The 21,852-nt window shown below is 54.0% G+C and overlaps 1 protein-coding gene across 1 annotated transcript in view; it reads left to right on the forward strand.

The window, feature by feature from the left end:
* CDH23 (cadherin related 23) overlaps positions 1-21,852 on the forward strand; it is a 437,615-nt gene that overhangs the window by 245,280 nt on the left and 170,483 nt on the right. Inside the window, exons 12-14 of the mRNA XM_065922525.1 lie at positions 10,394-10,399; positions 12,177-12,326; positions 12,792-12,950. Coding sequence (XP_065778597.1) covers positions 10,394-10,399; positions 12,177-12,326; positions 12,792-12,950 — 315 coding nt within the window. The remainder of the gene's footprint in view (positions 1-10,393; positions 10,400-12,176; positions 12,327-12,791; positions 12,951-21,852) is intronic.

A 21,852-nucleotide genomic window follows, 5' to 3' on the forward strand; every position in this document is an offset into this window, starting at 1 on the left:
CTGCCTGAGCATCTACTAGTAGTCCCCAATTAGCATGTGTATCTGTGTTTACTTTACTGTTTTCAGCATAAGGACTCTTAATTACCCTCATTAGGGAATGCCCAGATCCACTAACATTTACTGAGCAAGCCCACCAGGCTTTGGTTTTTTCTTTTTAATCCGCTTAACCATCTTCTTGAGTCCACCTTCAAAGCTCTCCCCAGTACACCGGGATGGCCCGCCTCTTAGAGGGATGCAGGGCTTCCTCCCCTAGCTCCACAGTCCGGGCAGATATGCTAACTCCTACAGGAACGGGAGTGTGCTTAAATACACAGGCTACCGAAGTGAAGTGAAAGTCAGATGAATTTCCCAAGGCATTCTGCTGAGCAAAAGCAGCCAGCCTCAAAGGCTGCTTCCGAATGATTCTATGACATTCTCACAAGGCAACACTCTAGTGGCAGAGACCCCATTACTGATTCCCAGGGGTTTGGGGTAGGAGAGGGTGACTGGACAGAAGGAGCACCCGGGGGTCTGGGGCGAGGCGGGCGTCCCTGGCCTGGCTGTGATGGGGGAAGGCCAAGCTATACATTCGAAAGTTTATAGAACTCTGTGCCCCCAGATGCCAATGCCACTGCATGTTCATTATACAGTTTATAAAAATTTATATCATTGAAGACTTTTCCACCTTCATCCTCCCAAAAAAGATGATGTGAAAAGCACCAACGTAAATAACACTATTGGCGGACTTTTACACTCAGCACCGTCCTTCCCACCACTGTCATTTAATTCCACACATATGCAATACCACCTTCCTATAAAGCGAGAAAGGTAGGCTGGAGGGCCATGAGTGCCACAGTGAGTCTGAACCTGATTCAGTAGGCAGGTGGGAGCCATTGACAGTTCTTGAGTGCAAGTGATACCCTCAGAGCTGATTCATCTTTAGGTTGGTTAATCTGGACAGAAGGAGAAAGAGGTTAGAGACCAAGGGTGATGGCAGATAGCACTAATGGATGAGGGCTAGATGTGGGATCTGTGCAAAAGGTGAGGGCTGGAGTGAGGCTCGGGTTTAGAATCCCAGGGATGGAAGTGGCAGAAGCTCAGAGGGCAGGCCAGGGCAGAGGCTAGATGGAAGAAAAGATGGCAGCTGCCACCATCTGCCACCACTCCACTGGGCATGGCCAGACTCCTGGTTTCATCTTTCCCTGAACTTAGTTCTTTATCTGAAGTCCCTCCATCACCCTCACCTGCTCTCTGAGTCTTTGTGTTAGAGACTCAATTTTCAGATTTTTTTCCTCACACCATGTATTCACAGATATACCATGCAGCTCATTCACTCATGCCTATATTGCTTTGTCTGTTTAACCACAATTACTATGTGTCCAATACCTGTGTGCCTGGAAAGGCATGGCATGGGTCATAGAGACAGTGTTCTTTGCAAACCTGAGCTGTGCCTGGGTTTAACTTCAGGATGCCCCGGGGAAGTTGAGTAACACTGTTATCAGGCATGGTCACCCATCTGCCTAGAGCCCAGTGTCCTGTTCCAGCCCAAGACCCTTCCCATAGGGCACTTATGGTGCCTCTGTTCTGAGGGAAGGGGCCCCAAGGCTGGGCAGTCCACCTGGGCAGAGGGCTCGGAGCAGGAAGATGAATTCACCCACTCCCTTCCAGCTCCCAAGACACCCAGGGTCATGGCCTCTAAACAATCTTGAGTTCTACCCACCGCACCGCACCCCAAGCCTCTTGAGGCAATGGGATCCCTCTCAGCCCCACTCCCTGCCACCCAGAGGCGTGCTGAAGGTGGGCTGACTATTGGAGAAGCAGAGGAATATAAAGTGGTGTGATTAGCAGCAGGCAGAGTCCCCCTCCTGATTTCCATAAGGCGTTTAGATTTCTTTGCCTTGCCACATTTCTCTCTCTGTGGGAACAGGGAAATAGTTTTAGCATGGTAAATCGACAGAGCCAGGCAGCTGCTCAGTGCAAGGCCCACTGCCAGCTCTACACCCTGCCCCTCCCTGCTCTGAAGCTGAGGACAGCCCCCCTCTGCCAGCTCCAGCGAGGCTCATCCTCCTCCTGCTGCCGCCCTGCCCAGGAGGCCCCATGACCTTCTGCGGAAGGTGCCCCGAGGTGGGGCAGGGCGATTCTGGCCTTGGGGCAGACTGGGATGCACACCCTTTTATCCTGTATTTTGGCCTGTTCTCCCTGCACCTCTGAGTACACTTACCCTTTAGCGCACTGCCCCAACCCCAGCCAAAACTCTGGTGCAGAGTTTACTGGTAGAGTGGAAAGGGAGTTAAAGCCAGGTATGCGAGTGAGGTCCAAGTTGTCAGATTCTGATCAGAACAGCAGACCTTTTTATTAGAAAAGTGGCTGCCATGCTGGCAGGCCGGGCCACATGGACTCTTCAAGCTCTCCACTGAGGGCGGGTGCTTTCAAACAGGGTCCCGTGCAGGAGGGAGGGAGTGAGGAAAGGATGGGGGGTGCGGGCATGGCCTGGATTCCTTGGGATCTTGTCGGGTGGAGCATATTGTTCTGGAATTCAGAGCTCAGGTGTCATGAATCTCACTTGGTCCCTCTCCCCTTTACATTCAAGGCACCAATCCAGTACCTCCAGCCTGGACAGCAGTCCCCTGCATGTGTGGGCCTGGAAAGGTCCCTTCCACGTAAAGCTTGCTGTTCGGCCACACCCACAGGCACTGTTAAGGGGAGCCTAGTCATCCCGACCAGTACCCCCTGAAGCCAGTTTGTTTCAATAAGTGCCCACTGGGCTGATTGTTCAGGCCCCTAGAGGTCCAGGGCAGCCTAAATAAAGATTTGGATCCCAGCAGAAATGACCATTTGCCTGGGACATAGAGGTCAGAGTGGCTGGTTCCGTCTCTGGGGCTGGTACAGTTAGCTTTGCTGCATCCAATGGACACCAGTGGCACCTGTGATCCACAGACACCAGGGCTGAGCAAGGGCTGCCAGTCAGCAGTGCACCCGTCCTCATTGGCAAGGACCAACTCCTGGTGTGAGCTGCTTGGGGGCTTGAGCCTCTAAAGTGAGCCCAGACTTTGTGGAGCACCTGTGGGACTCAAGGGCCGGTGTGGCTAGAACTAGATGCTTAGACTCCTTGTTTTCCACACCCAGTGGATGCTGCACCTGAGCAGTGGTGCCAGTGGAGCCCCTGCTGGACTCTCAGACTCTCCTCATAGAGTGGGGAACCAATTGACCTCATTTTTCTGAGATTGCCAAGGTTATAGCACCTTAAACCAGCATCCTGGAACACTCTTAGTCCCAGACAGACTGGGACAGCTGGTCAACGAGGGGCAGTGCCCATCATCTCTGATACAGACTTGAGAGGGGACCCACCCCAAGGCTCTGAACCAGACAAGCCTGGAACACAGAAGAGAAGGAAACAGCAGAGCTGAGCTCCCACTCTGTGACATGGGCTTTGCTGGGTCACTGGAGTTGGGACTCAGTGCCTAGGGACAGGAGGGGTGGGGACAGGGGCAAGGAAAGAGGCCATCAGGTGTAGCTGGGCTTCGGAAGTGTGAGATCCCCATAATAGTGCACTAGAGTAATGGGCTGCAAATTAGGAAAACAGAACTTGAAAGTGTCTGTCCCTCATTTACTTTAATGCAAGGACCCAGTGCACACTGTGTATAATTCATCTCCCAGAAGTGCTGGGACTGGCTGTAGGACTGACAGACAGTTCCCTCTAGAGAGAGAGAGAGGTGTATATGTGCAGGTGAGGAGCACCTGCCCACCTCGCGCCCTCTTCTGTAGATGAATAATACACACATCTGCTAGCAATGGAACTGACAGCTCTCTAGTATTCTTTCTCCAAAGTGCCAGCTGCCAATCGGATTGAATTAGATTTCACATGGGTTTTTGCAATACATGGAATTCACCAGCAAATTACTCTTAAAGAGGGAAAATCAATCATTTGGAGCAGAGATAAGCTGAAGGCAAGGCAGCCTCGGATTGATCCCGTCTGTGCAGGCGTGTGTGGAATTCAACAGATAACCTGGGGAGAAGAGGGTGGGATCTGCTGGAGAGAGGAACCGAGGAGGAGGAGGAGGAGGAGGAGGGAAGGAAGAAGAGCTGGAGGTAGAAGGTAAAGCAGAGAGGGAGAAAATGAAAAGGAGAAGGTGAGAGGGGAGGGGAGGAAAGCAGGAAGAAGAGGGATAGAAAAAGAAGAGAGAAATAGTGGAGAGGGAGGGAAGAGGAGAGAAAGGAGTGGACAGAGTGAGCAGGAGAAGAGCGAAAAGCAATTTGAAAGAGCACAGAAGGTGAATTATCATAACAGTACCTTGGAAAATTACCCGGTCCATGCTTCCCATTTTGCAGATCAGAAAACTTAGGTCCAGAGAGACCAAAGGGCCTGCCCCAGAGAGGAACAGCAGATCTAGAGAAAACCTCAGATCCTTGGTTTTCCTGACCTCAGGCTCACGATGCTCAAGGGTCCAAACCACACAGAAATTTGGGAAAGGGGTATAGGTGGTCTGAGAGCCTGAAACGAGGTCTGTCCTTCACTCTGCTGCATCCTGGGAACCCTCTCAGGCCAAGGCCAACTGGGACAACTGGTCAACTAGGGACAGTACTCAGCATCTCTGATTCAGGCCTAAGTGGTGGCCCACTCCCAGGGAAGAAAAGCTGAGATTCTGAGCCAGGCAAGCCTGGAATGCAGAAGAGAAAAACACAGCAGAGCTGAGTTCCCACCATGTGACGGGTGTGGGCTTTGCTGGGCCCCTGAGTGGGAGGGACACAAGGAAACGGAAGGTGGCTGTTTACCCAGAAACTACCGTGGAGGTGCCAGCATCAGTTCTCCTAGACTCTGAAACTTGGACGGTCCCTGGGGATTGAGGCAGAGTTAGTGGGTGGAGGCAGTGACAGCACAGGGCTTCTCCCCATCATCCCCGGGACTCTGACTTCACAGCGGGCTGCCTGTGCAGTGGGCCTGGGATAGCTGCCCCCAGTGGGCAGGTGGGGCCAGAGCAACTTGGTGTCCCCCTTAAATGTGGAGACTAGAGGGAGAAGCAACAAATTTTGAGGTGAAGGGGTGAGGAGAGGCAAACCCCCTGCCAAGTTTACTCTGGCATGTCTGACTGGAGTTAATTAAGTGAAAGGATGGACAAAGCAGTGATAAAGAATACATCTTCTGTGGACTTTGATTTTCTGTCGCTCAATAGCATGGATTAGACAACAGGGCATAGTAGAGGAGGGAGGGAGGCCTAGGGCCCCTTGCTTACATCCAAGCCTTTGTCCTTCTCTGCCTGCTACCGTCATTCCTGGCCAAACCAAGGTCTAGAAATCAGCCCCACCCCAGGAGTACCCCCCTTCCCTTCTAGAACAATAATAACCACTCTCCTTTGTTGAGCATTTACTCCATCCCAAGCACTTTACTAAGATTTTGCAGCTCACCCATAATAGCTCTATCAGGTAGGTTTTATTCTTCCCACTTTGCAGATGAGAAAGTTGAGGCTCAAGGAGGTGAAACTGTGCAAAAAAAAATCACACAACTGGAAAGGGTATTATCTGTATCTGGACTCAGGTCTAACTCCAAAGCCACCATTGAAGTTTAGGGCCTCACACCCTGGAATCACTGGTCAGAGGGCTCGTCTCTGGCTGGCCCAAGTTTTGAACAGGGCTTCTGTGAGGGTGGCACTGACTCCGTGGGCCCATCTCCACACTCCAGATCTCCAGCCCCATGCCCACCTCACAGTGTACCCCCAGCTCACAGAGCTCTCTCTGTGCCTTTGGAGTGGTCACTGGCCCTTCCTCATTGTGATTCACAACATTTCGAAGTCACTAGTCCCCCCTGCAGGCATGTGACCCTAGTCCTTCCTCTTCTTCTGGAAGAAACTAAGGTCCCCTCCAGGACACCTTGTGGCTCATAGGATGGATGAGGGCCCCCTAGCATTTGGTTTCAAAGGAAAAATACACACAAGGCTCCTGCCATTAGGGAGACTCCTTTCTTAGGCAAGAAAACATAATCCAAAGTCACCCACCAAAACCTGGTGAGGCAGACAGACAACACTGCTGCTTAATCTTATGGGTTATGCTTTATTCTTCCCACTTCACAGATGAAGAAACTGAGGCTCCAGTAGTAGAAGGTCACATAGCTAGGAAGCAACAGAGCCTGTTTTCCCAACTCTGAACCCTTCTCCCACTACATTACACCACTGGATCACCATCCCGGCTACAACCCTGAACAACAGCAGAGGGAGATGAGCATGTCCAAGGGGCACACTGGTGCCGCCATCAGCAGGGAAGTGCCTCAGGGTGGGGAGAGCCCAGCAAGAGTCGGAGGGGTGAAGGAGCCTGGGGGCTAGGTCAGGCCTTCCTCCTTGGGGGCACAGGGTCACCCGTCGAGGGGAGAAGTACCAGGGGATGACTGCGGGAAGCCACATCCAGAGAGAAGTCAGGTGCAGGTTCCGAGAGCACACAGGACAGCCCCAAGCAGGCATAGTAGCCTGACAGGGCAGAATCTGCTCCCCAGGAGGAGGGAAGGGCCCTGCATATGGCAGCTGTCAGCCAGTGTGAATCCCACCCCAGCCTCTGCCAGGGTTGTTGTGAACACTCAGTGAGCTAATAGTTGCAATAAACTCTCAATACATAGTTGAAAACAACGTTGGGTCCATCATGGAGCCAATGTTAGCTGTGGTAGCTGCAAAGAGGTGAGGCAAGGGCGTCCTTGCTGGGCAATGTCTGCTCTGACCGCTCTCAAGGCCAGCCCTCCACTTCCAGGAGGCAGGGGGAAGGTCAGTGTGGCTAGGCAGGGGGAGGCAGCCCCTTCTGGCAGCAGCTGATAACTTGGACCAGGGGCTGGCGTGCTGCCCTCCACGGGGGGTGGCAAGACTTCAGTCACCAGGAGCAAAGCAAATCATAGCTTGCTGCACGGGGTTGGGGGAGTGAGGAGTGATTTCATGCGTCCTTCTCCCTCCAATAAATAAATAAAGCCGAACTGTCGCAGCCCCACGGGCAGCCAGGCGGCTCCCCAGCCTGGTGCGGGGAGGGCAGGCGCTGCAGCTCGGCTCTGGGACCCGCGGCTGCCGGCTATCAGCCTTCTCATCGCCTCTCCCAGCTGGAAAAGAATTTAATCCACCGGGCTCCTCTCCACACACACTGGGACTCCTTTTGATGTTTCTCTTTATCTTCCCTCCCAACAAAATTGCCCCTCGACAGCTCCAAGAGGGCCTCTTGCCTCTCCCCACCTCCCTCCTTCCCTGCCTCATCAAGTAGCCTGGCAGCAAGCAAGGAGCAAGGGCGTGGAGGAGACCCAGCCAGGACTGGGAGGAGCGGGCGTACCCTCTGCCATCTGACTTCCCTCCCCTCCACCTTCTCCCTCATCTTGGGAGAGGTGTGCTTTGGCCCTTGGGCCTCACTGGCATTTACTGAATACAGAAAGGGTTCTCCAGTGCCATCTGATACCAGTTCTTTGCACCCATGAGGAGAGTGTTTTGGAGAGGGAGTGATATGCAGGAGACCAGGAGAGCAAGGTGGTGAGGGGCTTAGACTCTTTGAGTCAGTACTGACCCAAGCTGTGCATCTTGAACAAGTTACCCTCTCTGGCTTCAGTTTCCCTCTCTGTAAAAAGGGATGGACCGATGCTGATGTCAGTGAGATGTTGTGAAGATTCTGGTTAAGGTATGGGAAGCACATGGTTGGGGCTTGGTGTATGGAAGTGGCTGTTCTTGAAGGCTCTGGGCCAAGGGCTGCAATTCATATGGGTTTGCACCCACTTTGCACCCACTTAGCATACCAGGTAAGAATCCCATATACACATCCCAAGGGGCTGAGAGTCACAAGCCAAATCCCCCTTGGCAGATTCTGGGAGGGGCAGGCTGAGCATTTGAGAGAATTTAGCCAGAGGGGTCCTCGGGTCTCAGGACAGCCATATGAGCGGTCCTGACAGCTGCAGGATCAAACCTAGTGCACTTCCAGCCCCTGGTGGCAGATCAAGGGAAGGGAGAGATCTCATTTCTTGAGACCCAGAGATCTCATCTGAAGGGGCCAGGAAGCCCTGGGGGATGGGGGCAGGAATCCCAGCCAGGTGCTGGCTCTGCATCTACCCTGCGCTCAGCACCACCCTCCCAGGTGTCCCCTCGGCCCCTCTGTCTGTGTGCCATGGTCTCAGCCCCACTCCATCCTCTCTCCAGCCTCTCATCCACCACATCTCGCTGGTCAGTCTTCTCACTGTTCTGACTTGCTCTGCACCCTGCCACCAGCCTTGCTCTGTTCAGCTGATTCTCAAACATCAGCATGTATCAGAACCCCTGGAGAGCCTGCTAAAATAGTGCTAGGCCCCACCCCCAGAGCTTCTGAGCGTGACCCCAGATTGTGCGTTTCTGACAAGTTTCTAGGTGATGCCACTGGTTCCCGCAGCGCACGGGGAGAACCGCTGCTCTCTCTCTCTCTGAGTAATTCTCCTCCTTGGGTGCACGTTGGAGTGAGTAACCTGAGAGCAGGACAAGATCCTGATGTCTCCTCTCCTTCAGCCCAAGTCTGATCTCCTTGGTCTGGAGTGCAGCCTAGCCGTGGGGGTACTTTAAATCTCCCCCAGCGGTTTTGATGTGTGGCTCGTAGGCAACTACCACTCCACGCTGCCCTGCTCACCCTTCTGGATCCCTGCGGGTGCTCCAGGCCGCCCTCCCTGTCATGCCTGAGGTCCTCCCTGACTGTGCAGCCTGGTTCCCTAAAGACCCTCAAAAAATGCAGCTTCCTGGGCCCCACCCCTGAGAGAGTCTGACTCAGTGGCCCTGGGCGTCTGTGTTTCTTCTCTAGCTCCACTGGCAGTTCTGACGTGCAGCCAGGTAAGGACGGCTGCGCTGGTGTGATTTGCACATGGCCGCCAAGTTCATCTTCCTTTTTTAACCCTGGTTTCCCCACTGTGCATGGACGCAAGGCCAGAGTCCCCCAGATAGTCCCTGCGGTGGGCCTCCAGGAGAGACACAATCCCCTGATACCCCAACAGGCTCCCCAGTTTCCATACGTAAACCCTTTGCAGTCATCTCGCTTGTCTGCCTCATTATTAAGTATTCATTCCCCTGTCCACGCCTTTGTTTAGACCAGTCGTTCTCAAATGGTGGGCTCAGACCAGCAGCAGAGGCATGAGCATCACCTGCAACTTGTAAGAAATGCAAATTCACGACCCTCCCCCTGTCCCCACCTCATGGCCACCCCCGCCCCAGACCCACTGAATCAGATATTCCTGGAGGAGGGAGGACAGCAATCTGTACTTTACCAAGCCTCCAGGTGATTCTAATACACACTGAGGCCCAAGAACTTCGTGTCTAAAGCCACTTTCTCTACCTGGAATCCATTTTCCCTTCATTCCTAAGACAACCCCTCTCAGGGCAGCCACTTCCACTGGCGTTCTCTTAGATTCGGCCCTGGAGTGCTCAGCAATGCCATCTCGGTTTGCTCAGTCCACTCATACTGCTGGCTGAAATTCCAGAACGTGCCCCTCTATACCCAGGAGCTGCATTTGGGGGACGCCCACGTCAGGCCCCAACTCTGCTTCCCTTGGTCTGGAAGGCACCCCGGCCTGGGCGCCGGGCTCTTCTTATCCTCACTCTGCTGCTTGCCCACTTCTGTGAGTTCCATTTCTTCTGGAGGCGTTCCCAAGCTCCAGTGTTCCTTCATGTCCATCATGTGGCCCACGGGAAGAAGCTCGCACAGAGTAACGGGTGAGGAAAAGCTGCCGAAGCCCCCTGGCGCCTGAGCACCGGTGCAGTGCGCCTGCTCTGACGTGGCTTTGCACTGCCCCAGGGCTGGGCTGCGCCTCGGGCTCCCACGTCCCGCCACGGCTACAGAGGGTGGTTCCTTGGTCATTCTGGCAGAGAGTTCGCTGGTGTCCAGTGACCATGTGCTCTGTGGTGGTTGTTGGTATTGTCAGCTCTTTGTACACTTGTGGATCAAGCTTCAGAACGTGGTTTTAAGTGGAAGCACACCACTGTGTGTGTGGAAGAGGCAAGCCAGAGATCACAGTGCTTGTATGCTCATGGATTTCCTGGGGAAAGATACTAAAGATCGGGGTGTCGTCGTCTCTGGGGAGGACCCTCCCACCTCCCTCTCAGTGAGGAGGGAGGCAGCTCAGGGAGACAGTAGCCCAGCCCCTCCCAACTTTGTGCCGTCTTCCCCTGTGTCCCCCCTCCCCGGGTGTGGGGCTGCGCTGACCTCCCCCACCCCGGCACCTGGGTGCACACCCCCACACACCCACCCCTCCTTGGCACCCCCAGAGGCCGTGGCCCATCACTTGCAGAGGGGGCCTTTCCTCTGGAGCAGGTGTGGCCCAGGGTCCATCTCAGCCCCTCTCCCTTACTCTGATCTCAGACCTCACCACGTTCTCTCTGATTCCTTCCTCCTCTCGGTACCTTTCCGGCTCCTTCTCTGTCTCCATACCCTTTGACTGACCGACTCCCACTGATAGAACCTGGTAAGTGAGCCTGGGAAGGGCAGAGGCTGGGAGGCATGGTGGGCATTGGGGCGGAGGGAGGGGGGTTGCTCCACCTGCTGCGGGCACAGCTCAGGAAGCCCCATCCTCTTGGGGCCAAGGTCCGTGAGAGGAAGAGGCATCGATGTCGGCTGCTCGGAGCTGTCACAGTCCGCTGGCTTTGGCTATTAGCGCCCCTTCGGGCATTTAATTGGTCCCCTCCATCTGACGGATAGATTCTACACCAGGGAGCCTAGGAAACTCCACAGCCCAACAGAGCCAGGAGAGCACTGCTCGCACAATTTATGGGAGCCCTTCCTGGGGGCCCTGGAGGGCCCACTGCTTGCCTGGACCCCAAAATTGGCAGGGCCTTTATTTCACCAATTTGTAGTTGTAAGTAGGAAAAACTCAAGAGACCTGGGGTAAATGTTAAAATGTATTCATTGCATAAATGTATCTGAGTACCTAAGGGACAGCTCCGGGGTCATCAGGCTTTGCTGAGGGGGTCCTTTCTAGCCTTACTGGGACCATCCTTCCCTCTCTGACTGTGCAAAGGCTTCCAGGCTGCCTGGATGCCTCTCTTTCAACAGAAACAAGTTCTGGAAGGAAGCCCCTCGACAGACATATCCCTGGGCAGCCAAGAAAAGGAGCGTGCCTCCCTGCCAGGCCCCAGTTGCTCAGAGGGGCTGTGCTGGACACTGGGCCAGGGGAGGGTCATGCAGGCTGAGAAGGAGGAGGCATCCTGGTGCTGAGAGCCTAGCTCAGTAACCCACTGGGCTTCTCCTCAGAGGTGGAGAGAGGCTCTTGACTGTTTCCAAACCACAGGCTCCCTGCTGAGGTTTGAGGTGGGGGGGCTAGTCTGGGGGTTAGTTCCCTCCATGCAGGAGCCTGGATCACTTTCAGAGGAAGCCTGTCTCCCGCCTTCAGTAGTGGCTCTTCCCCCTGATTTGGGGCATGGGTAGCATGGAGATGTCACACGTCCTGTGTGAGGACAAGCCAGGTGGCGTCTGAGGGCTCCCTGAGCTCTGGCCCTGATTGGAGTGATCAGAAACACCTGACCTAGAGCGAGGCCTCCTCGCCTGAAACCATGGCCTCAGGCTACTGGGTCCTGGCAGAACCAGTGAAGGGCACGGCAACTCTGCACTATTTGGGATCCTGTGTCCTCCCAGCCAGCACGGCTGGCCACAGAGAGGGGCATACAGGGGTTCACTTTGACACTCCGCCATCTGGGGGGGCTCCTACTCCACATGTAAGAAAGGCAGCGTTTCCCTTGATTGACACGACCCAGAAGGGGGACGTAGGAAAAGCACTGTCCTGCTCCAGCCCTCATGCCTTCTCTGGTCCAAGTTGACCCTGAACACTTATTTGCTGCATCCCCCTCCACTCCCTTCTGGCCCTCTTTCCTTTTCTTTCCACCTTCTCCCTGCTGGGTCTTGCAGATACTTCCCCCAGTTAGTGTCACTGGAACAGAAGAGGGAGTGGGAGATGGAAAATGAACCAAACCACCCGAAAGGGATGTTGTGAGCATCTGGTGGGCTGATAAAGGCAAAAACAACTGGAGGAAATTTCTGGAAGGCCTGGACGTGGGCAGGAAGGCCAGGGAGCCAAGCCAGAATCATGCATGGGAGGCCAGACCACTTTGGGGTTGGGGGGTTGACAAGTCCTGCTTCGGCCCTAACACCTCATCTGCCTCTCCTACCCCTGCTGCCCTGCTCCTCCAGCCACGCTCTGGGCCTTGGCTTCTTGCATTCTAACTAGTTTCTTCTCTCTTCTGACCCAGGGCCTGAACAGCATGTTCGAGGTGTACCTGGTGGGGAACAACTCCCACCACTTCATCATCTCCCCCACCTCCGTCCAAGGGAAGGCAGATATTCGCATCCGAGTGGCAATCCCCCTGGACTATGAGACTGTGGACCGCTACGACTTTGATGTAAGTCCCCTCGCCTCTCCTTGGCTGAGAGGGGGATTTCAGGGGAGGAAGGGGGCAGCACCATCCCCTTAAATCTCTCCTGCTACCTTTCCCCATTCTTCCCTTGTGGATCTGACCTAAAGAAGCCCACCAAGCTATGGCAGGGGCTGGCCTGGGCCTCCCCTTTTCAAGGAGGATAAGGAAATGTTCAAGAATTGAGTAGAATTTTATTAGGTACCATCACAGTCTCAGAAGCCCATCAAGAGCCAGTCCAGCCCCCATTAACCCCTGCCTCCCCAGCAGATTCTGTGACCACCCTGACCCTATGAGCACTGATGGAGGGAATCCCAGGAGCACACACAGGGATGGGCAGTGACTCACACAGGTGCTCTGGGTTGGGATGGGTGCCGGCCCCAGGGGAACTTATGGGAACAAGGGCTCCAGGAGTATACAAGTGCTCACTGGTTCCTTACTCTGCACACCCAGCTCTTTGCCAATGAGAGTGTGCCTGACCATGTGGGCTATGCCAAGGTGAAGATCACCCTCATCAATGAGAATGACAACCGACCCATCTTCAGCCAGCCACTGTACAATGTCAGCTTGTACGAGAATGTCACTGTGGGGACCTCGGTGCTAACAGTCCTGGTGAGTCCTCTCTCCCTTGAAGGGCAACTGAGCTCTGGGGTAAACCATTAGGAGGCATCCAGAGGGATTTTGCCCAAGGAGTGTGGGCAGTTCGGGGAGGGGGTACCCCCAAGCCCTCAGACGTTTTGGTGTTAGTGTGTTAGAGCATCTGGTTTCTTCATGATGAGGCTTCCTTGGCCAAGGAAGCAATGTGGAAAAGGTACCCACCTGGGAAAAGATGAAGTTGGGCCCAGGGTTAGTTTTCTGCCTTGTCCTGAGAGATAGTGAGCTTGAGTGGGCCAAGAGCCCTGGACCTACCTTCTAATGGGGGCAGGTGCCAGCCATCTCTCAGGAGGGCAGTCCTCTCTCTCTGAGCATGGGCACCACAGAAGAATGGGCTTCTGGACCTCCCCAGCTGTCTTTGCTGAGACCTTAACAGGGGACCCTCCCGGTGTCCATTAGTAACAGTCAGGACTCATAGTCACAAGGGACAGAAACCTTTAACTGGTTCAAACAAACAAAAAGAGTATTGGCTCTTGTAACTCGGAAGTGTAAGTGATTTCAGGCATGGCTGTATCCAGGCACTAGGTTGAGCAGGAATCTGACTTCAGCACCAGCCTCTGCTTTTTTGTATTGGCAGAGAGGCACACCAGCACCCCTAGGCTCACTTCTCACCAATTTATCAACCCCGGTGGGGGAAAAGAAATGTTCTTTTTCAGTAGTTTCAGCAAAACTCCCAGAGCTGATTCTCATTGACCCAGCTTACTGGGCCACCATAATTCTGATATACCAGAGAAGGCAATGGCAACCCATTCCAGTCCTCTTGTCTGGAAAATCCCATGGACGGACAAGCCTGGTAGGCTGCAGTCCATGGGGTCGCTAGGAGTCGGACACGACTGAGCGACTTCACTTTCCCTTTTCACTTTCATGCTTTGGAGAAAGAAATGGCAACCCACTCCAGTGTTCTTGCATGGAGAATCCCAGGGACAGGGGAGCCTGGTGGGCTGCTGTCTATGGGGTCGCACAGAGTCAGACACGACTGAAGCGACTTGGCAGCAGCAGCAGAGATGGGTCATGCTCCCCCTAGTGGAGTCAGGGCGTAGGTCAGTCCCATTCAAATTACATGGGCTGAGAATGGGACAGGGGCTATTCTACAGCAGCCTCTGTTATCAGAACAAAGAGGGTTGCTGAGCAGATCAGTGGCAGATGTGTGCTACACAGGCACAGGGGCTTGCACATAGTAGGTGCTCAATAAAACAGAGTTTAACCTGCTGCTGCCCCTCCCTGCCCACTGAGGCCCCCAAAATCCTTGCCCTTCTCGCTGCATTCTCACTCCGGGCACAGACACTGCCTGTCGATCCCAGACCCCCTACTCCAAAGTGTGTTTACTCTACAGACAGATGGTGTGAAACTGTTTTCAGCCCCCAGGTCCTTCCCATCTGACAGTTATTAATTTTTCAAACAGATGTTTAGCTAGGCAGGCCGTCAGACACAAACAGTGAGTCTGCTGCGGCTGTTTTCCTGCCTACTTCCCCAGCCCGTGGCTCCACCGGCTTTCACCGCGTTGCTCCTTGCAATCAGTCACCTGGTGCTTGAGGCCCGATGGGCCCTCCTGCAGCCTCTAAGGGCCCCACCAGAGAGCAAGACCAGGGCTCTGGCCTTCTGGACCCAAAGAAATCCTCTTCATCCCCCCAGCCACTTTCCAATGTCAGGGTGAAGGGCACCCAAGCAGCCTGTCTCTCACAGAGCTTGGGGCCATATGGATATGCTGTCCAACAAGGAGAATGAACAAGCTGTAGCCACACTGAACATAGATGCATCTCACAAAAATATAATACTGCAGGGGGGGAAAGCTCTACATGAAAGAATACTTTTTGTATGATTCCCTAAGTGTAAAAGAGATGCAAAATTGATCTGTAGAAAAAGGGGTCAACATAGTGCTTATCTTTATATGGGGCAGTTCTGATGTCATAAGATGTTCAGGGGAAAGTTCTGATGTCATAGGGTGTTTTGATTCTTCATCTGGGTGCTAGTTACATGGGGTGTGCCCTTTGAAAATTCATAAGACTACACCTATGACTTGTGTACTTTTCTGCATATTATACTTCAATAAAAACCTTATGAAAAAAATTCAGATATAAGGCCCAGGCTTGGCATGTGACTAAGGATTCCTTCCTGTCACTCTTGCTGAAGAAGAAGGGTCTTGCTTTGCAGTCCCCATCTCCTGTGGCCCTGCAAGGGTTGAGGGAGCCTAGGGGGCAGGGGTGGGATGTGAGATATAGAGTGGCACACCTCTTGGCTGATGCCCAGCTGCAGGTGCCAAGGACTATGTGTGAAGCCCAGTTCCATCCAGGGTTGGCACTGGAGAGTGGGTTCTCACACTGGGTGTCCTCAAGCACTGGAGCAGTTCCTGGGCCTGCATGGATCCCCTGCCCACTGCCCAGGACCCCTTTTCCAGTCCCTCTCTGGATGTTTAGCAGATGTGTCTAGGCTCTGTGGCTGCCTGAGGGTCCCCACTCAGGACTGGCTCTTCTGGGCTGCCTCTAGTTCCTGAGTGTGTCTGTCAAGCCCTTCGCACCTTCCTGTCACAGTCCCAGCCCCAGGGTCTGTGGAATTGTGCAGCTGTGGGGGGGCCGTTTCACCCCGCGATAATCTCTAGCAGCAAGGCTCTGTGTCTGAAGGAACTTAGGTCCCAAAGTGAAACCATGGGCGCTGCCTCCCTGCCTTCACTGCATCCTCCTCTACCTATATCACCTCTGAGAGCCTTCATTTCCCATCTGCAAAATGGGCATGATTCCCCCCACCAAGGCTGCCATCAGTAGGTGTGAATGACAGATGTGAAAGCATCCCCTGGTGACCCCCCACTCACTGTCATCTCCCAATCCCCCCCACCAAGGTACTTCCAAAGCTTCTAGCAGGTGGCAAGTTCTATGGTCACACCCACCACACCCACTGCCCTGGCTTCTCCCACCCTGCCCTTCTCCCCTCTGATCCAGTGTCAGCCCAGTCTCTCCACCTGCTTTGCTCCAGGAGGGGCTGAAGTTATAGCCTCCTGCTCAGAGACTGTGAAATTCCTTCTCCTTGACCTTTTCTGGGATGTTATTAAAATGTTTCATGGGCAGCTATGTCAGAAGAAGAAGAAAAAAAAACTATGAAGAAAAGGAAAATGTTTTAATTTGCACTGAAGGCCAGGGCAGAGCCTGCTGCAAGAGGCCTCTCCAACCCCCACTGTGACAGGGTACCTTTTCTGTAGCTCATCCTCTGTCCAGGGGGAAGGCAGAACAGGAGGGAACCATCGCCTCCAACCTGGGCATCCCAGCTGGGATGGCATTTCTTCTCACCTCCCTGTTCCCTGAACCTCCCTCACTCCAGGTTTTGAGACCCTTACAGCCCCAGTTCTAGAAAAATGAGTTTCTACTGCTGGAGGGGAAAGGGCAGGAAAGGCTTGACCTTGAGCCCCACTCTGAAGGGTGACCACAGAGGGGAGGTCTGTGTAGGGGCACATTCACCGCATATGTTTGCTTGTGTGGGGGGGGGGGGGGGTGGGGTGTGCATGCACACAGGCATGCTCTTGTGTCTGTGCCTGTATGTGTGTTTGCAACTACATGCTCTCAGATACATGTATACAGAACATGTGTGTATGAAGCTGGTGGCTCCTCATCCTCTAGGTTATGTGGTTTCTTCCCCTCTCATATCCCCAGGCTGCTCTGATTCTCACCTTCCTATCCCGCTTCCTGACCTAATAATAACAGGACTTGAGTAGAAAGACTATGGGGTTTCTTCCTAGGACTCTTCTGGGCTTCGGGCAGCCCTGTAGCCTTGCTGATGGGTACCTGGGTTCTGGTGGGGTATGTGGATGCTGCTGGACAGTAACAGTGCAATCTAAGCATGCATGGAACAAATGTTTTTTTGAGTCCCTACTACTGTGTCAGGCACATGGCCCTGAGAATTCAATGGTGATGTGAGTCTTGCCCTCATGAAGTCTATAGTCTCTTGGGAAGGCCTGATGCTAGTACTAAGAAATGAATGTTTGCATTAAGTATTACTTACTGTGTAGAGAGATCAGGAAGCTATGAAGATCTGTAACAGGGCACCTGACCTTGACTGGACTCAGGGGAAGGCTTCCCTGAGGAGGTAGCAATTGAGTAGCAAGTAGCAAGGTGAGCAAATGGAAGGAGGTACATTGAAGTAAAAGGGACTGGCATGTACAAAGGCCCTGTGGCTAGAATGCAGTGAGGGGTGTGTGATGTATAAGGAGGTGGAGTGCTGATCCTCTGAGGTGGGAGTGAGGGGTGGGGGATGTTCAGCAGTCTGTCTTCCTCCTGAGTTGTGCCTACCCCAAATGCAACCACTGGGCTGCTGTTCTGATAGTGGAGAAGTCTTGTGTTCATCCATTCACATTCTCTTACCTATTCCATCCTGGGGACCCATGGCTGGCATTTGGGAAACAGCTGGCAGAAGTTTCTCCTGAGATGTGCAAGGAGCCAGTCTGACCTCCTGTAGTGTGGAACTTGTGTCCCCAGATTTACTAACACTGAGGAGGAGCAGCAGCTAGAAGGGCAGGTCTCATCCCACTTCCTTCCCTGCTCCGGGGATGGGGGGCGCTCAACAGAGATGGGCAGAGGATGGACTGTTGGACAAAACAGGATTCTGCCCTGGGCAGGAAGCACTGCAAGAAGGAGAGGTACATAAGGGCCCTAATGGGGCAGGTGCAGGGCCCAGAACCAGCTCAGCCTGCTTAACCCAGGGGTGGAGTGCCAAACCCTCCTGGCTCCTCTTCCAGCCCATCCTTGGGAGTCTGGTTCCATCTCAGGCAGGTCCTTGAATCCTGTTCTGTTGTGGACCAGTCACTCCTTCTCTGGGATGTGGTGAAGAAAGTCGTGCCTGCCTGTATTGCCTAGGTTGCTGGGAGGCTTCAGCAGAGTGGGATGGATGAAATAGTTAAGTGTTTACAAACCTAAACTGTAGTTCTTACGGTCACTGGCCTTTAAGGGCCCCATCTGGGTGCCCTTCAGCCTGTGTGTAAGCCCAGCTCTGCCAAGATGGACCTGTTTCCACCTCTGCCACCTGGGGAGGTACCCTGACAGGATCCTACCTGGGAGTGTTGTGACAGTTCGGTAGAATGGTGGGTAAAGATGCTCGGTGCTGAGCCTGGCCAGGAACACCCAGAAAATGTCAGCAAGTCATGCTGGCCTCCTGGCTGAGCTGATGGCACCAGGACTCAGAGTCATGGCTCTGCCCCAGGGAAGCCGTGTAACCTGGGCACATCCTTGAGCCCCTGGGGCCCCAGTGTCCTCGTTATAAAGCAAGATGGTGGGGCCGGTGCTGCTTCAGGGCCTTCTGGTTCCATGAGGCTTAATTCCAGATTGCTGTGCCTGAGAAAAAGGGTTGATTTTTGCTGTCTAGTTTTACTCCTGGCAACATAGACCTGTTCCTGTCCTTCGGGGACCCCTCACCCACCCACTGTTCTCTAAGGCTCCCTTGCCTGTCCCTCCCTTGCCTCCCTCTCAGCCCCCATCTAGAAGTTTGCTGATGATTTCAAGGTGGTCACCTCCCCACTCTTGGAGTTCACCAGTTTTTCCTTGTTGTCCAGCCTGGCCTCCATCCACAGCAGCATCAACAGAGGCAGCCCTGCTGCTGTTGGTCCCCTTCTCCTCCTCCCCTGCCCATAGTGAGTATCAGTGACACCAAAAGGGAAAGGTGATGTGATGTCACTGCCCCAGGCGGACCCTGGTAAAGGCCAGCCTTGGTCCTGGAAGAATTGAAATGCAGCATGTCTCTTCCACCAGCTGTCAGGCTGCGGGCCTCTTCCCTAGCTCTGTGATGCCTGCAGGCTCAGGGCACACCCCTTCCCATGTTGCTAAATCCAAGGAATTTAACATGGGCCTCACCCCGGGTGCTGGGAACTCGGTGGCCCAGCAAGATGGTTTGGAAAGGCCAGTCCCCTGCCTCGGCTCAAGTGGTGCTCCCTGCTCCCCCTGGCCCCTCGCAGAAGGACTTGCTACTCTGCAAGTGGGGGAAATGCCTCCCAGCTGCATCAGTGCCTTCAGGAGGGAACCTTAGGAGCAAAACCTGGAAACCAGAGAGACCCAGGTTGAAATTGTGCCCCACCCTTGCCGTCTCTGTGACCCTGGACAGATGCCTGGCTGTGTCCAATCTCCAGTTCCCAGAATTTGCTGTGGGGATGATAGAAGTAGTATCTGTGCCAGGATGAAAAGAGGTGCGTTTAGACTGCTTACCACCAGAAAGCTCTGAGGGGCTGGGAGCTGTAATGGCTAGCACTGTTGCTTGTGCTCTTATCTACCATAGAATGCGGGGCTCAGTGGAGCTTCAGAGAACGCTGAGGAATCACTGCCATGAATCACTTGCTTAAACCTGGGTCCTGGGTACTCTGTCCTTGGCTCCGACTCCACTGGACAGTGAGTGGGTCCTCTCAGTGGACACACTGGCTAGTTCTTGCCTGTGTCCAACCCTGGACTCTGACACTCAGACCCCAGTGTCAGGGAACAGAAGACAGGTTAAATGAGGATGCAGGAGGAGGGCTAAGACTCTTAGAGAAGCCTGCAGCAGGTGAGACAGGAGGACAAGCTTCTTGTGAGTGCAGACTGGGCATTTGCTTGGGAAGCTGGAATTAGGAGAGCCCCACCCTAGGTTTGATGCTCTGCTGTCACCATCTTGAAATTGTTCAGTTTTGAACAAGGGACCTTGTGTTTTCATTTCACATTGGGAAATTATGCAGATTATGCAGCCTGTCCTGGCTACAGGAACTCTAGAGCTCTGTGCCCAAAGGAGCTCCATGGTGGTCCGTTGTCTTTGTCTGTTCCCACGTTCCATCAGCACTGCCTCAGTAATCACTTGCCATGTGCCGTGCTCCAAGCAGGGGCCCACCAAGCTTGTTTTGGTTCCAAAGACTGCATAAGAAACCATCCCACATTTGGCCACAAAAAGCAGTGACCGTTTTCTTACCTTCGTGGATCAGGTGGGTCAGGAATGTGGACAGGGCAGCAGGGGAACCCTTCTCTGCCCCTCCAGGTCTGGGGGTGACTCCTCCCTCTGTCCAGTGCCTGGGCTGCTCTGGCTGAAGTACTGGTTCAACTGGACACTGTTCCGAGCTCCTGGCTGTGGTCTCTCCACGTGGCCCAGGCATCTCAGACATGGTCTATAGTGGGAGCCTCCCAGAAGAGGCCTCCAGGGAGTGAGTGTCTCAAGAGAATCAGGTGGAAGCCGCGTGGCTTTTTGTGACCTAGCCTAGAGGTCACCCCACATCATTTCTGCTGAATGTTGTTGGTTACAGTGAGTCATCAAGGCAGGTTCACACTTAAGAAGAGAAGCTATAGTCCCTCCCCAGCCGTCAGAGGGAAGAATGTCATAGAATTTGCATAAGCGAAGGTGTCTTAGACCCCCTCAGAGCTCACTCCAAGTCAGCGCCATTTTCCTAAAATACTGCACATGAGCATGGCGCCAGAGGAGAACCAGTTCCCACTCCTCCTCCAGGAAGGAAGGAAGGAAGGAAGATAGGTCACTCAGTCATGCCTGACTCTTTGTGACCCCATGGACTGTGGCCCACCAGGCTCCTCTGTCCATGGGGATTCTCCAGGCAAGAATACTGGAGTAGGTTGCCATGCCTTCTTCCAAGGTATCTTCCTGGCCCAGGGATTGAGCCCAGGTCTCCCATATTGCAGGCCAATTCTTTACCATCTGAGCCTCCAGGGAAGGGAAGCCCTGCACAAACACAAGCAGAAGAACACAAATAGGAACCCTTCCAATCTCATCTTCAGCCTGGAAGAGTTCTCCACCAACAGGGGAAGAGAGAGAAAAGAGAGTAACCCCTGGTACTCCCTGACTCATAAAGTTCCAGTGCTCTAGGCCTGGGTCAGCATTTGAGGCCCCTGTACCCCAGCCCTGAGCCGCTTTCCAGCCCTCAGCCCCACTACATCCCTCACACCCCTTCTCTCCTGCCTGCTCAGAGTCTCTAGCCTCCCTGCATATCCCTGCATGTCCTCAAACCCCTCCTGCACCTGGCTTTCCCTCCCTCCAGTCTGAGACCATCAAATGCCTGCCAACCCTAAGAGGCAGCTCTTCTAATGGCAGCCTCCCCATAAGAAGCCACCTCCCTCTGTAAGGGGCCCACCTCCCCCGAGGTCCCCCTCCTCTCCAGCTCCCCTCTGTGCCAGCACCTCGCTTTCCCTGGCTGTCCTCGCCATTTATATTGGGGCAGCATTGTTAATGTCCTCTCCTGCCCACTCCACTGAGAACTTCCTGAAGGCAGGTTCTCTCTGTCCGGGTGCCCCCCTCCCTGGGGTGTGTGGCACAGAGTAGGTTGGACTCCTGTGAACTGGAGTGTCTAGGGCAGCTTCTTGGAAGGAGGAATGGAGGCAGCAGTCTCATGAGGGAAACTGAGGCATGGGAAGGGGAGATTATACACCCACATTCACCCAGCAGGTCAAGGGCAGAGGTGTCTGTCCGAATCTGAAGCCTTGTAACTTATGTTTCACTACTTGTGCCAGGCTCCCTAACACCCACTCTGGTGATAGGCACTGGGGGAACACTGCTACGCAGGGAGCCCTGAGGCCTGGGCTCTAGACCCCAACTTGCCCTGTGACCCTGGGCCAGTCTCATTCCTTCTCTGGGCCTTGGCTTCCTGCTCACTCCAAGGGCGGGGTGGGGGCTAAACTGGATGCCCTCTGATTATCCTTCCTAGATCAGGCGGGGTCTGGGGTGCAGGCCACAGCCCAGGAACAAAGGCAGGGGTCCAGGAGCTGCAATGGCCACCAGATTTAAGGGTCGCTTAGGCCTCCTTGTTCTAATCAGGGCATGTGATTACAAGGTCAAGGCTGAAATGTGCCCCGCCCTTCAGCCTCCCTCTGCAGACAGGTCTGCTCCAGCTGACCTTGCTGCCTGGGCTGCTGCTGATGGCGCCAGG

The sequence above is a fragment of the Muntiacus reevesi genome, chromosome 2 (assembly GCF_963930625.1).
Source record: "Muntiacus reevesi chromosome 2, mMunRee1.1, whole genome shotgun sequence".
Classification (NCBI taxonomy): Eukaryota; Metazoa; Chordata; class Mammalia; order Artiodactyla; family Cervidae; genus Muntiacus; species Muntiacus reevesi.